Source organism: Lipotes vexillifer, unplaced genomic scaffold, assembly GCF_000442215.2.
Source record: "Lipotes vexillifer unplaced genomic scaffold, Lipotes_vexillifer_v1.1 scaffold448, whole genome shotgun sequence".
Classification (NCBI taxonomy): domain Eukaryota; kingdom Metazoa; phylum Chordata; class Mammalia; order Artiodactyla; family Lipotidae; genus Lipotes; species Lipotes vexillifer.
The window spans coordinates 2,826,881-2,846,327 of record NW_006787097.1 but is presented as its reverse complement, the minus strand read 5'-3'; the positions used below and the strand labels follow the sequence as shown (position 1 = coordinate 2,846,327).

Genomic DNA, 19,447 nt, shown 5'->3' with positions numbered 1-19,447 from the left:
ATTTGAGTATTGATGGATTTCTTTAGTTTTTGCTTGCTTGAGAATTTCTTTATCTCTCATTCTATTCTAAATCATAAACTTGAGGGGTAGAGTATCCTAGGTTTCAAGTTTTTCCCTTTCAGGACTTTGAATACATTATGCTACTCTCTTCTGGCCTGCAAAGTTTCTGCAAAGAAATCAGCTGATAGTCTTATGGGGATTCATTTGAATATGGCTCTTCTTTTTCTTGCTGCCTTAGAGTTCTCTCTTTAACTTTTGTTAGAATATGTCTTGGTATGGGTCTATTTGGGTTCATCTTCTTTGGGACCCTCTGTGCTTCATGTACCTGGATATCCACTCCTTCTTCAGGTTTGGGAAATTTTCAACTACCGTTTCCTCAAATACATTTTTTTCACCATTTCCTCTATTTTCTCCTTCTGGAACCCCTATAATGTGAATATGGAAACACTTCATGGTATTCCAGAGTGCTTTTATTTTTTAAACTTGTTTTTCTTCCTATTGTTCTGATTGGTTGACTTTCATTATTCTGTCTTCCAAATCACTTATGCATTCTTCTGTATCAGTTGGTCTACTATTCATTTCTTCTAGTGTGTTTTTTATTTCAGCTATTAAATTATTCATTTTTGACTGGGTCTTTTTTGCATTCTAGTCCCTTTTCAAATTGTTCAGTGTTTAGATCAATTATTTTCCTCAATTCAGTTCACATTTTTCCTACCAATGTTTGAATTTTTTATCTGGTAAATTGTTTATTTATGATTTATGATTTATTTTTTCAGAAGCCATGAGGATTGGTCTTTGAGGGGGCCCTGTTCCCTTTAAGTGTGCCTTTTTCCCTCTCCCTGTGCTAGAACCTTTGCCCCAGCAGAGGGGAGTGTTAAAATGAGTGGGTCACATGCACAGAGGTTCAGTGTGCTGCCTGTGTAGATGTCCATGGCTCTGCTAAGAGATCTGGGTGGCTTCTGAGGTGCCACTTTAGTAAGTGCCATCAATGGCCACCACTATCCTACCCAGGCTCTACCCTGGGCCCGGATGACCTCTAAGTCCCATGATCAAGATTCTTCTCCAGTTGTGGCCACCCTCAATCTAATCTATTTTGTTTACTGTCCTCATAAAGACTATCAATCTTAGCAGTACAACTGCTCCATTATATTCCCACAAATTGGCTATCATTATCCTTTTAAATGTTTTCCAAACTGATAGCTCTTCTTTCCCCTCATCCCATAGAAGTAAAATAAATAAAACAAAAAATTTTAAATTTCATTTATTTAAATTGAAATAAGTTAAATATATTTCTTAAACTTATTGGATATTTTTAATTCTTCAGTTGAATGTTCACTGGTCCTTCCTTCCATTCAGATGTTTGCATGTTTTAATGAATTGTAAGAGTTCCTTATATATTAAAGGTGTTCAACTTTTTCTTTCCTTCATAAATGTCTTAAATATCTTTTCTTGTATTTTTATGTGGCTGTTAACTCTTCTATTTTATTATTATATAAAAGTTTTTAAATTTTATGTAGTCATTGTAAGAGGAACAATTCAGGAAAACAAAGGCCTTACCCACTAGTTAAGAAGAGAAAATTTAATTTAGCAAATGGTTTGAAAGTGTTGTAAAATCAAAAAGTCAAACAGGGAATAGTAAGGCAGCCCAGAGATTACTAATGGTAGGAAGCTCTCATGAGGATGAGTGGTTAGTTAACAGAACCCATGATTTGACCCACATGAGCAGTTTCCCTGCAGGAGGTGGACTCAGTGATAAGATGCAGCTTGTGCTGGAGACACTCCCTACAGCAGTGGAACAGGGGAGAAATATTGTGGGTTTCCCCCCATTCTTTAGTTACAGTGCTCATCATTGTCCAAATCTAGCCAGAAGACATTTGAAAGGGAGGGAGTCTGGGAAATAGAGTTTACAGTGGTCCTTAATTATAAAACAAAACACAGGAGAGGAAATTGGAAAATGGATTGAGGCCAAAAGGCAAATGGTCAGAGAATCACATACAGCAATTAATCTGCTTATTATTTCTAGATTTGGTCTTTTGGTAATAAATCCTTTCCTTGATATTTCAAAGTATGAAATTTTTTACTGAGGAAAATCATGAAAAATCATGTCTAACTCTTTAGTAGGTAATATATACGAGTTCTAGCTTAGTGCCTAGCAGATAGTAGGTTCTCAGTAAATTATTTTTTTCTTTCACAATTGTACATGTAAGGATCAATAAGTGTTTTTGTTTATAAATGTAGAATCTTTAACATTTTATATCTCAATATGCTTGATCAGCATCTCCAGGTTTTTGTTAATGCTATGCATATATCAATACTCATAGTTGGAATCAGTCCAGGTTAGTGGTATTCCTAATCTGAATTGACTCAGCTACAATTTTTCTGATTCTAAGAAAATTGTGTAAAATTTTCCAAAGTATATCAGAGTAGATTAAAAGCTTGCTTTTATACTTTAGTTTTTCTAACATTTAGAAGAGAAGACCCTTTAAATCTTAATATAATTTTTGAGGACAAATTTTGTTTGGGCTTTTGCTTTTTGTTTCTTTGGAGGCCCAACCTCCAGCCTGGGAACCAAGATCCCACAAGCCTTGTGGCTTAGTGGCAAAAAAAAAAAAAAAGAAAAAAAGGAGCAGTACAATAACAAAGAATAAAAAATAAAATAAAATTAGAAAGGTAAAAAATATATTATGAAAAATAAAAATATAATTGAAACAACTGCAACAAGGTAAAACAAAACCACAACAGAAAAAAGAAAAAAAAAAGAAGGGGGGAAGAAGCCAAAAGGAGCAGAACAATAACAAAGTATAAAGAATAAAATAAATTTTGAAAAATAAAAGATTTATTAGAAAAAATAAAAATATAAATGTGTCAACAACAACAAGGTAAAACAGAACCCCAACCTAAAAGAAGAAGAAAAAAAAAAAGTCCTTGGCTATAGGGGGCGTGGAGTTTAGGCAGGGGTGGAACTTAGGCAGGGGTGGGGCCTAGGCAGGGCTTAGGCTCAGGATGCACACAGCCAGAAAAGGCCTCCGGGGTGGGGCCTAGGCAGGGCAATGTTAAAGCGAGGTGCAGGGCCTCTGCTTAGGACCTACGTGGAAGGGGAGAGGCAACATGAGTGGAGTGTGGGGTTCTGGAGTTTGGAGGTAGGGCCCTGGGTGAGGGTGTGTGGGTGGGGTTTAGGCCCAGCACATTGGAGGGGGTCTCTGAGTGTAGAGGTAGGGCCCTGGGTGGGGGTGTAGGGACAGGGCTTGGGCTCTGTGCGGTAAGAGGGAAGCTCCGAGCGCAGAGGATTAGGCCTGAGAGCCCCATAGGCTCCCCAGTGCCTAAGTGGACAGGGAAAGTGCTGGCCACGTTCCCTTCCCTTCCTCCGTTCCCCCTCAGGGTCTCCCACAGGGTCTCCCCCATCCCCCCTGGACCCCTAAACATGGGTGGATCCCGCTGGGTGTAGAAACTCCTCCCCTCCCCCAGCCGCCCCTCAGAGGTGCCGGCCTGTAGGTCCATCCTTTACTCTTGCTCCCTCTTCCCTCACCCCACTCCCTCAGGACCTGCGCGACTGGAGGGGGCCTCAGTGGGCAGAGGATCAGGCCCAGGATCTCAGCAGGTTCCTGGGGCCCCAGGTGGGCAGGGGAAACCTGGCTATGCTCCCTTTTGATCCTCTGTCCTCCCAATGGTCCCCCAATTTCCCACTTTGGGCGTGGGATCCCTTCTCCTCCCCCAGCTGCCCCTCAGGAGTGCCAGTCCTGTCCCGCCTCCACTTCTCCCCATTCACTCCCCCCATGCTCCATGTCCTACCCAGTCGCTGGGGGTTCCTCCCATAGCCTAGGTGTCCATGGTACCCTACCAGTGCCTGGTAGGTGCCCTAGTGGACAGGGAATGTGGACGCAAATTCCGCGTCCTCCTAGTCTGCCATCTTTTCTCCACCCCCTCCTTGCATATTTTTGAATAAGATATGCAAATACTTTAAGGAATTTGTTAGGCACTAACATCTTAAGTCATTAAAATAGTAGGACAATTATAAATGCAAAAAACTTTGAACACTAGTCAACACGTAGCAACATCTAACCTGTACAATTATGTGTTCTTTTAATGAAAAAAGAACACCTATTAGCATTTCTCTTTAACATTTTTGTCAGTGAATCTATGACTTTCTTATTTCTCAGGCTGTAGATAATTGAATTTAACAAAGGAATTATGACAGTGTAAAATAAAGAGTCCATGATATCTTGATCATCTGCTTGTGTGGATCCAGGGTACACATACATGAAGAGAAGAGGCCCATAGTATAAAGAGACACATATGAGGTGGGCTCCACAGGTGGAGAAGGCCTTCCTTATGCCTTCTACAGACTTCTTTTTTAAGACTGTAAAGAGAATAAGTGTGTAAGACACAAGAACAAAGAAAATAGTAAACAACTGTATTGACCCAGAGAAAATAAAAATCATCAGAAAATTAATGGAAGGATCAGTACAGGAAATCTTAAACAATGGTATAATGTCACAGTAAAAGTGATGTACTTTGATAGAATTGCAAAAAGTTAATCTGAATAAAAATGCATTGTGAAATATGGCATGGAAAAGGCCACCTATAAATGACAAAACTAATAGCCAGATGCATAGCCTAGTCGTCATAATCACTGGATAGTGTAATGGTTTGCATATGGCCACATAGCGATCATATGCCATTGTTGTCAGCAAAAAACATTCCATGGATACAGATTGCAAGGGAAAAAAATTGTATCTTGCAATCAAAGAGAGAGATCATTTTGCTCTTGGCAAAGAAGTTGACCAGCATCTTGGGGGCCACTGTGGGTGATAACCAAGTATCTACAAAAGCCAAGCTCCCAAGGAATAAGTACATGGGAATGTGAAGGTGAGGGTCATTACAGATGAGAGCAATCAGACCATGGTTTCCCACAGTGGTGATGAGGTGTAGCATTAAGAACAGCAGGAACAAGAGGATTTGCCACTCTGGTTGGTATGTAAGTCCTGTGAGAGCAAACTCTGTCAGCTCTGTTGCATTTTCCGTTTCCATTTCCTTAATAGATGGCCTCTAAAGTACAATGCAGTAAATGTAAAGTAACATTTATCAGAAGTTTAAAAAGCAGATTTGGTTAAGCTAATATAAATAAAACCATACACTAGACTGAATGCCATTTATTTTATTTACTCTTTAATACATGAAAAGTATTTTGGGAAATTGCTATATTGGAAAAATGTGATTATTTTAGTTCAAAATATGTATAGGAATAAACAGATTTAGAAGAAAAGAAAGAAATTCTGAACATGAGTAAATTTATTGGGAAACTATTGAATGAGGTAGGGAAATTCTGTGTGTTTGACATGGATGCACATCAAAAAAGTCTTAGAAAGGCCTGGATTATCAAACGAATTGAATGCCATGTGAATGATCTTCAATTTTATTCTTCAAGTAATAGGCAAGCACTGAAAACTTTTAAGATGTGGAGTATCATCATCAGTTAGTTTTGAAATTAAATATTTGGTTGTAGAAATAGTCTGCAGGAAGAAGAATCTTGTGTCATGAATACTCTTCAAGGAAGTTATGACTCTTGTCCAGTAATTCCCAAAGCATATTACACATCCGAATTGTTTGGGGTAGTTTTTCATGCAAAACATTGAGTGTGAGGTACTACTGTAGAAATTGATTTAGTAGATCATGAATGTGGTCAAGTAATATGCATTTTAAAATGCTCCCCAGTTGATTAAAATGTATGTGAGGTTCTTGGTTCATGTGTGATATGATTAGGATGATGAGGGAGACAAAGAGATCAAAATAAATCAGAATGTAGAGTCACTAAGACTTGGTGACAGATTAAATGTGAAGGAGTAATTAGTAAAGGAGAGAGAGTCACTCTCTTTAATGACTGGATAGGTAGTCATTAAAAATTGAGATTGAAGACTCAGATGCAGTAGCTAGTTTTTGCAAGGAGCATCCTCTGAACATCCAGGTGAGATAAACTTAGCAGTATGATTCTACAAGTGCTTAATAGAAATAATGACTTGGATATCATTGAGGTGGCTGAAAACATATATATGGCTTATACATTGGACAGTGTGCATAAGGTAGAAAAAAAGAGGAAGGAATGAAAATAAACTTGAAGAAGTTACATTAAAGAGATTAAAAATGGATGTACATCATTTATTAGCTGGTTCACATCTGATCCTCTTTTCTACCAAATGAGTCTTGGTGGCAGACTAAAGCTCTCATCCTCTCTAGAAGCCAAAGTTTCTGGAAACTAACTTTCCCATCCCCCTGGTACCTAGAATGAGGGGGCTTGATATAGGGTTAGCCCCCAAAACTCATTTACACTGTATTTGGGATATGGAGAGGGGAGAAAGAGGTCAAATGTGGACAAAGAGAATTTTGGTTGTAAAGTCAACCAAGGAAACAATATCATGACCCCAGAAAATCCTGTACCCATAGCAATGGCATTGAGAGTGTGAATTGTGGCATTCAAGTTCAGCAGCAATGACAACAGGTCTTATTGAGCTAGAGATGGGACATGATTTTGGCTGTTGACTGTCTGACTTCTTTCTTTGTGTCCTGCCAATTTCTCTAGTGGATTTCCCCAAGTTCCCTAACATTTCTATGTCCAAGCCAATTTTCATTCAATTAACTCATTTCATCTTGTAGCCAAGAGCTCTGGCTCACACAAAAGGAGAAAAGGAAAGACCAGAAAAGGCTGCAGAGCAGAGTGTCAGGGAAGCAGGAGAGAATTGGAAAGCTGAGTGTTGGGAACTTAAAGAGAGGAAAATACTCAAACAGGACAAAGGAAAATACAGTGCCTAAAATGAAATAATTGCGCTGGTAGGATAAGGAGTGAGTAGAGATCATTGTGTGTGGGAATTAAGAGAGTTTTTAGTGAGAGCAATTTCCATTTTGGGATAGAGTTGAGGTTGGAGAATAATGAGAAATGAAAAGGAAGCAAGTGGCACAGCAGTGAGGAGAATGAAATAAAGTATCTAAGTTGTGGACAACAGTTGACATTTGTTTACCACCGCCCATAGACAGATGTGATATTTTTCCTTATAAAACAATGTCATGAAAGTTTTCAAAAGAGAGAGAAGAGGGCATTGAGATGAGAGTGGGTAGAGAAGTGGAATGGAAAATTTGTGTGGGTGACAAGGAACAACAAAAAACTGGAAGAGACAAATGAACATAGATGAATAAGTGTAGGAAAGACAAGCAAATAAAGAGAGAGAGGAAGTATCAGAGGAAGGCTGAAGATGAAATAAGGGGAAAGTCTCAGTGTTTGGAGGATAAATATCTGTCAACTCTGGCTTCAACAAAAGTTGTCAACACAGGGTCACCTTTCTTTTTCTTTTATTAAAAACTCCAAGTTTATTTTCCTATGGAATTTGTGTATGAATTAGAAACTTTCATTTTTATTTTTTAGGTTTTTTAATTAAGAATTTTTTTTAAACATCTTTATTGGAGTATAATTGCTTTACAATGGTGTGTTACAAACTTTCATTTTAATTTTACTTCTTGCTCTTAAATATACTAGCAAGGCCTCAAAGCTCTTTTCATGTATAAAAGATGCTTTATCTTTGTTATTACTATGATTAGAGCTGACTTTCTTTAGAAATCCTCCTGGTTTGCGATTAAAGCATTTGCTTCTCCACAAGTTTTATTAGTGGAATAAAACTGATCCAAAGACTGGAACTTAATACAGGCAATATAAATAACCAGTGCCAATAACTGCAGTTGTTAAATGTATATTTATTTCGAGTGAACATCCTTCCATACAATCTCAAATCACTAAACATTTCAAAAATTCTCAATTTGATGTGTGGGTACTTATTAAGTCATAAATCTGTGAAAAGCACTGGAGAAACATTTTCTTCATTTGTCTGTATATATATATATGTATATATACATGTATATATAACGAAATTATTGTCAGAAGTAGGTGAAAGAATAGAGACGTTAAGTGATTTAACTTAAAATTTAATCAGAGAATATGGTTAATTAAATCAAATAAATATTTTGAATGCAATTATCAGAAAGATTTCTTATGTAGAAAATATTGACCTAAATCCTTAAACTACTGTTCATTTGCTTAAAGTTCTAATTCACCAAAACTTATCCTATAGAGTCATTGTAAGTATGCTAACCAGATGATTAAATATTTAAAGAGTACAATGTGTTCTTCGAGCTATTTTGCTCATCCAGATTTTACTCACAATAATAAAGCATGCAGATTATTCACTATTTGTTTTCCATTTTCAACTGGCTATTTTGGTATCTTGTAAATCAAATCAAAATTATTACAAATTTAACAGTATTTTAACTTTCTATGAAAATTTAATGAATATTACAAAAAGCATTCTCTCTTACCTATATCTGTTAGAAATTGTTGAGCTCCTTTCAGTGTTTGGCTTTCTGAAGTAGAAACTAATATAAGAGCACTGCAATGACAATAACACAGGTGACAATTCTTTGCACACTGATGCACTTTGGAGGCTTCATTATCCAAGCTCAGGAAAATGTTGTTTACATAAGTTTATATAAATTTGTGTTGAACACAAGAGTTAACCAATTGTATAACTGTGTGCTTTTGCCAGAAGAGGAAGGAGTGAAGAACTTAAATTCCCCTGATAGCACCCATTGATTACCTTTTGGACAAAGCTAAGGTGTTCTGGGCATTGTGGATTTGGACATGTATGAGAAATCCAGGTTGCTGCACGGGGCACCACAGTCTCTGAAATCATAAACGTCAGTCATTGCAGACAGTTCTGGTTTTAACAATAGAAATTACACTTTATGGCACTATTTTCAACCACAGAGGACACTTCTGACATGTTTTTGCAAACTCCAGTTTATCAATAAATGTTGATGCTCTGAGTACTTTCATCAGTATGGGCTTATCTGAGCTAATCACACATGGTTTTAATGAGGCCTAATTTCTAGATTCCTGTCAAGACACAACCCCAAGTAAATTTGTCCTCCTCATGCAAAGTGTAACTCATGCTCCAGACCCATACCTAACTCCCAACTTTAAGCTGAAATCTGGTAAGAAATCTTACCAAGCAAAGGTCTGGGGAAGGAGTAAAGGAAAAACAAAACAAAGGACCAGTGGGAGGCAACCTATAGCAGTGCTTCTCAAACTTTAATGCCTGTGAGTCTCCTGGAGATCTTGTTAAAAAGTGAATTCTGTTTCAGTAAATCAGTGGTGGGGCCTGAGCTTCTTCATTTCCAAGAGGTGATGCCTGTGAACAGGTGCCATCCACAGGGTCTTTATCATGGAGAGCCTAGATTATCAGAGAGCCTAGATAATTGGAGAAGCACAGCATGGTAAATGTAGCTGGTTTGCAAAGAGGGATGCAGGGAGGAGCCAGATGGGTCAGGGAGGCCAGCATATGGGGGTAACACAGGGCCTTGGAGGCCAAATCAGGGACTTTGTTCTATACCTTAATTTAAAGGAAAGCTATTGAGGGGTTTAGAAATGGTGGTACCATGATCAGATTTGCCTGTTTTGCATTAACAGAGAAAGTTGTCAGTGTACATTCATTCAGAAAAATAAAACTTAACCACTTATTTGTGGTATTTTGGTATGATATCTGAGTAACAAAAGAAAATGCTAGCCTCCACTTGGGACTTGGATGGCTAGATGGGGGAGAGCAAACAGCATCATTTTAGTAGATTGGTTGATCAATTAATCTGCTTCCTTACAATTTTGCTGATGAAAGCCAAAGTAGAGGAGAAAATAACATAGAAGAGAGGAGTCCTGTGAAAAGTGCACAGAAGAGTGGAGTGGGGAGTATGATGTGCAGAGGTAGCTTCAACATAACTAACACTTGACTAAAATGTACTGCCCTCTTCAATTTTGTATAATTATCTCCTAACTTATTTGGTTGCCTTTCTCTGAGCACAAAGGCCTGTATTACTGCTTCCACTCTGGGTAGTCTTTTCAATTTTGGTCATTTTAATAGGTAATATCTCATTGCACTTTCATTTGCATTTCCCTAGTAACTAATTTTATAAAGCATCTTTTTGCATCCTTCTTTGACATCTGTATATATCTTTTGGTAAAGTGTTCAAATATTTTACCCATTTTTAATTGGTTTAGTTGTTTTTTATTATGAATTTGGAGAGTGCTTCATATATCCTGGAAACAAGCCTTTTATCACACATATGATTTGTAAATATTATATCACACTAGTCTGTTACATGGATGACATTGTGCTGATTGGTCTTAGTGAGCAAGAAATAATATTTATTAGTTAGCCATTTGTAGGACAGAGGTGGAAAACAAATCTGACAAAATTTCAGGGGCCTTCTACTTCAGTGAAATTTCTAGGTGTCCAATGATATAGGGCATGTCAAGAAAACCCTTCTAAGGTGAAGGATAAATTGTTACACCTGGCCCTTCCTGAAACCAAAAGAGAGGCACAACACATAATGTGCCCCTATGGATTTTGGAGCAGTGTTAGCATTATTTGGGTGTGTTACTCCAGCCCATTTACCAGCTGCTAGTTTTGAGTGGGTCTCAGAGCAAAAGAAGGCTTTGCAACATGTCTTGGCTTCTGTGCAAGATGTTCTGCTCCTTGAACCATATCCAGCAGGTCCAGTGGAGCCTGAAATGGCAGTGGCAGATGCTTGGAGCCTTTAATCATCCTCTAGAGGTTGATCACAGTGCGGGCCTTTAGAATTTTGAGCAAAGCACTGCCATCCTCTGTGGATAATTACTCTACTTTAGAGAAACAGCTGTTGGACTGCTAGTGAGCCTTGGTAAAAAATGAACATTTAACAATGGGCCACCAATTTGCCATGATACCAGAGCTGCCCTTGACAAACTGAATATTATTTGACCCACTAACCATAAAGTTCAGTGTGCACAGCAGCATTCCTTCATCGAATAGAAGTAGTAGACACTTGATCAAGGCAGGAACAGGTCCTGAAGGCACAAGTAAGTTACATGAAGAAGTGGTTCAAATGCTACTGGCCTCTACTCCCGCTGCAATGGCTTCTGTCTCCCAGCCTGGACCTGTGGTCCTATAGGGAATTCTCTATGATTAGTTGACAGAGAAGAGAAGACTGGGGCCTGATTTACAGATGGTTCTGCATGGTATGCAGGCACCATCATAAAGTGGACAGCTGTTGCATGACAACTCCTCTCTGTGATATTCAGGAAGGACGGTAGTGAAGGGAAAACCTTACAGTGGGCAGTCCTGCTTCCACTAGGACACACAACAATGCTTCCGTTGAGCTGAAAGTAGACTGCCCCTTGGTCCCTTTGACTTTACGTTCCTTTGACTCATCAGACAAAGAAGTGACTTACTGTGCTGGCTGAGGTGATTGATGGCAACTACCAAGGGGAAACTGGACTATTCCACAAAGAGGGTAAGGAAGAGTATGTCTGGAATACAGAAGATACCTTAGGCTATCTCTTAGCATTATCATTCCCATGATTAAGATCAATGGAAAACTTTAACAGGCCAAACCACATAGTAGTTCTAATGGCCCAGACTCTTCAGGAGTGAACCTTTGGCTTATTCCACAAGGTGAAGAACAATGACCACCTGAGTGAGGTGTTTGCTGGAGGCAAAGAGAATGCAGAATGGGTAGTGAAAGAAGTTAGTTAAAATACCAGCAACAATCACATGTCCAGTTACAGATATGAGGTGCAATTTGCCAAAAGATTTCCTTCTTAGTTTGATATGAATACATTTGTGGGTGTGTATAGCAAACAGCTTTGTTTTCTTTCCACTCTTATTCCCTTATCATGAGACATAAGATGTACTGACTTTATAGTAGAATAATTGAGTGTTGTTAATTTGACATCTTAGTATTTGTATTACCAGATATCAAGGAGAAGCAATAGTAAACATCACTCAAAGATTTTACCTCCACTCCGGGGAAGAAGTAATACATTTTTGGTTGTACATAGCATAGTGGTATCATGTTAGGTGACCTTGCTATTATCATTATTTAGAAATAGAATAGTTTTAAGATATGTGTATGGGTGCTAAGTTGACAAAAGGTGAACGTGTAATGGTTAATTTTATGTGTCAACTGGTCCGTGGACTGTCTAGATATCTAATTAAACATTATTTGGGGGGTGTTTCTGGGAGGAAGTTCCAAATTAGTGTGGAATTGGTGTACACTGCGGTACACTCTCCGCAGTGTAGCTGGGCATTAGCCAGTCTGGTGTGGGCTTGGATGGAACAAAGAGGCAGAGGAAGGTGGAATTCACTTTCTGTTTGACTGGTTAGCATTGATATTCTCCTGCCCTTGATGATCTGATTCTCAGGACTTCATACTCAGAAAGGAATCTATACAATTGGCCCTACTGCCTGAGACCTTTGAAGTAGGACACTGCTGTCCTCACTCTCCAGCTTGCAGAGGGAAAATCATGGAACCTCTCAGACTCCATATCATGTCAGCCAATATCTTATAATAAATGTCTTGGTATAGATATAGATAGATAGATAGATAGATAGATGATAGATAGATATATAGGGAGGTAGTGAGATAGATAGATTCTCCTGGTTCTGTTACTCTGGACAACCATGACTATAACCAAACCTCACTGTATGTTTAGTGAACATCTTGTTTTATCTTGCAAAGTGAGGGAAATATCATGATGTAACTGTTAGCTATTGCTCTAAATAAGTCTCACTATGAAGGTACCTTTTCAGAAGAGGTAAACATCATGTACTACAGCATAAGGAATATTGTGTATATGAAGTTGTACTTGAAAGGGGTGATCTAAATGCTGATCTGGCTTGGTAATTAACTTTTCAAAAGGGACAGAGAACCCTCCCATTAACCATACTGAAATTAGACAATGTGGTTTTTATTGGCTATCATCACTATCAATCATGGTTCCCGAGAAAAAATTATTTAAAAATCCACAATAGTTCATCCTTTGAAATAGATGCCCTATTTGCATCTTTCTGTCCAAAACTGAAAAGAAAGTATAAATAGAGGATGCAAACTGTCAAAATATTTTCAGAGTGCTGTTTAAGTAGGGAATAGAGTATATGGAAACTCTGTTTCATCTGATATCTAAATGTCCTAATACTATAACAATTTTGCTTCACTGATTACTTTAAAACAGTGATTATCTTAGCTCAGGCTACTGTAACAGAATATCATAGACTGTGTTGCTTATACCACCAACATTTATTTCTTACATTCTGGAAGATGGGACGTTCAAGAACAAGGGGCCAGCAGATATTTATAGTACATGGTGAGAGATTGCTTCCTGGCCTAGTAGGCAGCAGACTTCTCACTTGGCCTTTGCAGGTTGAGTATTCCTGGGGGTGGTGGGGAGGAGTTAGTTCCCTTGCCTCTTTCTCTTCTTATAAGGGCACTAATACTATCATGAAAACCTGACTCTTATGATCTATTCCTACCCTAATTACCTCCTAAAGTCCTCATTCCAAATACCACCACATTAGGGGATTAGTGCTTCAATGTATGAATTTTGGGGGAAATCAACATTCAGTTCACAATAGTAGTTTGCTATGTATAATTCCAAAACAACAACATTAGCATGACTGAATTAGAAACTCTAATGATAATGCCCATCAGTCTGTGTTTTCATAAGCTCTCCAGGTGATTCTGATGCCCACTAAATTTTTCAAACCTTTGTTTTAAAAGACCAGCAAAAAAAGCTAAAATGAAAGCCTATACTAGAGAGGTTTTGACACTTACCTAATACTACATGTACTAAGACTATATGCCATAATTAGTCAACAAAACAGACTTTAGTTATACAGTTCTAATTTTGATTTATATTTGTTTTTGCCCAATCCTAGTTATGTTATTTCTTTGAACTCAGTCTAGGATAAAATTATCAACAATCTCCTGAACAGTAGAAGTCTTACTTAGTAGAAGGTATTGGAAGGCAAAGAGAAAAAAACATATGCACATATACATAAAGAGAGATAATTTATTATGTATTCTTTTTAATCTCCAGGTTAAGAAAATGAATACAACTTCATAATAAAGAGTATCTCAAGTAAATTATTTGTATTTCCAACAAATGATCTAATCTAGCATCAGCAGTGTCCAGACAACTGGATGAACTTAGCAAAATTATATCATCCTTTAAATCTAAATAACCATTAAACAATACAGATTTCATTTCATAGTTTCTTTTTAAAGGAATCAGCAGAATATCTTGTCCAAAAGTGTGGATTTTTCACAGGTTTATCTTTTATCTCTTTACCAACATACCATTGAAATGACAAAAAAATGTACAAATGAATAAATCTATAACAGAAGTGAATGGGATCACATCATTTGAGTAGGGATTTTGGTAATTTCTGGAAGGCATAAAGTAGTTGAGATTGTACTGAAGATCAATACAGAGCAGAGGAATCTGTAGACTAGATGTCTGCAAGAGAAGGCTTCAAGGAAGTCTGCATTTCTGAGAGGCCTCCAACTGTCTGTTCTGTACTCAGCAACCTAAATTAAGATGTGATGGGTTATACACCCACTCATATACTCATAGCTTGACACCAGACTTCTCATTCAAAGAAAAATTCTTTAGGAAACAGTGCTAATGATGACAGAAGAAATACATACCGCTGCCTATACTTTCAGTTAGTCTTTGGGTCATTACAATGTATGAAGAAGCAAAAATCTAAATAATTGAAGGAATCCATCTAAACAATGGAAACCTTATACAGTAATAAAAATCATTGAACTATGTACATATGCAATGACAGTGATTCTTTTTTATTATTTTTAACTTTTTTAAATTGAAGAATAGGTGATTTACAATATCATGTTAGTTTCAGATGTACAGCAGAGTGATTCAGTTATACATATATATGTATCTATTCTTTTTCAGATTCTTTTCCCCTATATGTTATTATAAAATATTGAGTAAAGTTCTCTGTGCTATACAGTAGGCCCCTGTTGGTTATCTATGTTATACATAGTAGTGTGTATATGTTGATCCCAAACTCCTAATTTATCCCTCCACCACCTTCCCCTTTGGTAACCATAAGTTTATTCTCTATGTCTTTGGGCCTATTTCTGTTTTGTATATAAGTTCATTTGTATCATGTTTTAAAAGATACCACATATAAGCGATATCATGTGATATTTGTGTTTCTCTGTCTGGCTTACTTCACTTTGTATGGTAATCTCTAGGTTCATTCATGTTCTGCAAGTGACATTATTTCATTGTTTTGTATGGCTGAGTAATATTCCACCGCATATATTATACCACATCTTCTTTATCCATTCATCCATTGATGGACATTTAAGTTGCTTCCATGTCTTGGCTATTGCTGCAATGAACATTGGGGTGCATGTATCATTTTAAATCATGGTTTTCTCCAGATATATGCCCAGGAGTGTGATTGCAGGATCATATGGTAGCTCTATTTTAATGGAACAGGATAAAAAGCCCAGAAATAAATCCACACACCTATGGTCAATTAATCTATGACAAAGGAAGCGAGAATATACAATGAAGAAAAGACAGTCTCTTCAATAAGTGGTGCAGGGAAAATTGGTCAGCTACATGTGAAACAATTAAATTAGAATATTCTCTAACACCATACACAAAAATAAACTCAAAATAGATTAAAGACCTAAATGTAAAACCAGTTACTATAAAACTCCTAAAGGAAAACATAGGCAGAACACTGTTTGACATAAATCACAGCAATATTTTTTTGGATCCACCTCCTAGAGGAATTGAAATAACAAATAAACATATGGGACCTAATTAAACTTAAAAACTTTTGCACAGCAAAGGAAACTATAAACAAACCAAAAAGACAACCTACAGTATGGGAGAAAATATTTGCAAACAGTGAGACTGACAAGGGTTTAGTCTCCAAAATATACAAACAGCTCATATAGCAAAATATCAAACAAACAAACAACACAATCAAAAAATGGGCAGCAGACCTAAATAGACATTTCTCCAAAGAAGATATACAGATGGCCAAAAGGCTCATGAAAATATGCTCAGCACCGCCAATTAATAGAGAAATGCAAATTAAAACTATAATGAGGTATCACCTCACACCAGTCAGAATGGCCATCATCAAAATGTCTACAAATAATAAATGCTGGAGAGGGTGTGGAAAAAAAGGAACCCTCCTGCAATGTTGGTGGGAATGTAAATTGATACAGCCACTATGGAGAACAGTATGGAGTTTCCTTTAAAAAAAAAAAAGACTCTTTAGGGAGAAACAGTAAAAGCAACTGGAATGTGATAAATGCATTCCCTTTTTGGGACATAGGGGGATGTCTCAGAGGAGTAAAGGGAAGGCAGATGACCTGGTCTAATCTTGTGACTTGCACTTCCAGGAATATAGAGTAATGATTTTTGTTTTAAATAATTATATGTCTTGCGTCTTTAAACCAAACCTCTGATTAAGGGCTTCTCCCTGGTATTTTGTCATACTCTATCCCAGGAACCAATCCTACTGATAATATTTTCAATTGTCATGAAAGAAATTTAAGAAGGTGAACTGGCATGCAGCAGCCATGCCAGGCCCAGTAATTTCCCTGGGCTCATTACCAGGTTGAAAAAGAGTGATGCACTCTTACTGTATTCTATGTATGTGTGCTCTCATATCATTTTAATTTTAAAAACATTTTGTGAATACTTATTTAGGAGATCATGTGAGTAAGCCACTGTGCTATCTACTACAAAAGACAGAAGGATTTCTAAATTGTAATTTAAAAGAGTTTGTAGGCCCAAAATATTATTATACGAGGCCGTGTGACCAAGAAGAATAAATAAACTGCTAAACATTTGAGATGAGTGAGCATTCCTATTATCTTTGAAGTACACTGGAAAAACATCACAGAAGTTGTAAAATTTGAGAGAGACGTTGAGGGAATGATACCTTTTCAATTTTAAATGAAGATAGAGAAGTTGGGTGGGGAGGATTCTCTGTGGAGAGAACTCTGTGAGCAAAAGCATGAACCTGAGAGAGAGAGGTTTGTCCAGAAAGCTTTCAGTAACTCAGTTTGGGTATAATGTAGAGTCCACAGGAGAATTGTGGAGGAAGAGCCTTCAGAGTTAAAGCAAGGTTTTATTTGAATGCCGGGATGAACATATGCAGGGTGAAATATGAAGAAAGGAAGAGAGAAGAAAGAAAGAAAGAAAGAAAGAAGGAAGGAAAGAAAGAAAAGAAAGAAAAAGAAAGAAGAAAGGAAGGAAGGAGGGAGGGAGGGAGGAAGGAAGGAAGAAGTCTGTATATATAGATATATATGCATATATATTTACTTGTATTTATATACCATATAATCTTAACATAAATGAAGAAATAATCATAATGCATATGTACGTATACAGCTCTAGATACATTTCCCATACATGTGAAAAATCTGTCAGCAATGACAATCTATTAAAAGTTACTGAAGAAAGATATCATGTAATCAGAGTCCTGTTTATAAAGGTTAATCCTGCAGGTATGTTTGGAAAGGAAAAGAATATCAGCAGGATGGAAGGGGTAAATAACAGAGGTCGGTAGTTTTGAGGGTTAGGACCTGAGTGATATGGAATGTGTATGGAATTTAAGTGTCGGGAGAGGAAAGGCAAAATGGCTCTGAAAATGGATCGCTTATTATACTTAAATAGTATGGCATGTGAGGAGAGCAACCTTTCAAGGATTTTAGAGCATGAAACAGCCAAATTCTTGCTCATTTTCAAGTATTTCTCAGCTACCCACTGGGAACTATGGCATCATATCATCTTAACATTATTTGAGCTTTGATAATATGCATTTAAAGCCCCTTGTTGTCAACAACACATTTGAATAACTTTTACATACTACTGATTTCTTTATCTTACAAACTTCTTTCTTTTTTTTCCTTTTTTTTCTTTTTATGCTGTACGCGGGCCTCTCACTGTTGTGGCCTCTCCCGTTGCGGAGCACAGGCTCCGGACGCGCAGGCTCAGCGACCATGGCTCACGGGCCCAGCCGCTCCGCGGCATGTGGGATCTTCCCGGACCGGGGCACGAACCCGTGTCCCCTGCATCGGCAGGCGGACTCTCACAGTAAAAGTTATATATCATGTTGTAATTACAGAAGGTTAATCTGAATAAAAATCCTATATGAATAAAGGCATGTAGGACACCACCTACAAATGATGAGACGAACAGTCGCATACATAGTCTCTTGGTCATAATCACTGGATAAATAAAGGGTTGCATATGGCCACATAGCGATCATATGCCATACTTTCCAAGAGAAAACATTCCGTTGTTGCACTGACTGTAAAGGGAGAAAATTGTACCATGCATTCAGAGAGAAATATCATCTTACTCTTGGCGGAGAAGTTGACCAGCATCTTGGGGGTCACTATGGATGATACTGAAGTATCCACAAAAGCCAAACTCCCAAGGAATAAGTACATGTGGGTGTGAAGTTGAGAGTCATTCCAGATGAGAGCAATAAGACCAAGGTTCCCCACAATGGTGATGAGGTATATCACCAGGAATACCAGGAACCAGGGGATTTGCCACTCCTGTTGATATGAAAATCCTGAGAGAACAAACTCTGTCAGCAATGTTGCATTTTCCTTTTCCATATCTTCACTGGATGTCCCCTGAAATAAAATGCAATAAATATAAAAATAACTTTCATTATGGATTTATGAATTGAAAACTTGTAAAGTGGAGTCGAAATCATACTCCTATCAGAATGCCCTTTTAATTTCATAAAATATTACTATATAAACTGGGGGATTTGAAGAAATGCCAATCAATATGATAATTTCATTTCAAATAATGTGCAGAAGTTAATAGATTTATATAAAAGAGACATTCTAACCATTTGCTAAATTTGTGGGGACCTGATAGAGTGTGGTAGGGAAATTCTGAGTCTGGGACATGGATTATTAGTCAAGGGAATAGATGTTTAAGGGATCTGGATTATAAAATGAGTTGAACGCCACATGAAGGATCATGAACTCTTTGCCTCAGGTAATATGTATGTACTGAAAATTTTCAAGACAGAGAGAAGCCTCAGAAAGTATTTTAAATTAATTTTTTGTCAGCACAGAAAATAGGTGTCATGGAGGGAAAGCTGGAGTCAGGGATACTATTCAGGAGATATTGCTATTTATTGTCCAATGATTTTCTAACCAGATTACACATCAGGATTGATTCTGGAGCTTTTTATGCAGAATATACATTGTGAGACATTACTGTAGAAATTAATTCAGTGGGTCAAGATTCAGTTCTAGGAATCTGTACTTTAGAAAAATGCTCCACAAATGCATGTGTAGTGCCTAGTCCGTTGGTGATATAACTTTGGTTGTCATGAGGAGGACAGAGAGATAGATGCAAAAGAATTCAAAATGCAGTCACTAGGACCTTGTGACATTAGATGTGAAAGGGGTGGTCAGTGAAGGAGAGAAGAGTCACTTGGTGACTGGCTAGATGGACATCAAAAGTTGAGATCAAGATCTCAGCTGCAGTGGCCAGTTTGTGGAGAGA

The 19,447-nt window shown here is 37.6% G+C and overlaps 2 protein-coding genes across 2 annotated transcripts; both read right to left on the bottom strand.

Annotated features, from left to right (window-relative positions):
- Positions 1 to 4,055: 4,055 nt before the first annotated feature.
- On the bottom strand, positions 4,056 to 5,028 carry LOC103080782 (olfactory receptor 5H2-like). Its single transcript, XM_082931170.1, is given in 2 exon segments — positions 4,056 to 4,713; positions 4,715 to 5,028. Coding segments are annotated over 2 exon segments (972 nt in total).
- A 4,148-nt stretch (positions 5,029 to 9,176) lies between these two features.
- On the bottom strand, positions 9,177 to 18,558 carry LOC103080503 (olfactory receptor 5H1-like). Its single transcript, XM_082931169.1, is given in 4 exon segments — positions 9,177 to 9,269; positions 10,839 to 10,915; positions 17,998 to 18,147; positions 18,150 to 18,558. Coding segments are annotated over 4 exon segments (708 nt in total). The 5' UTR covers positions 18,538 to 18,558.
- Positions 18,559 to 19,447: the final 889 nt, after the last annotated feature.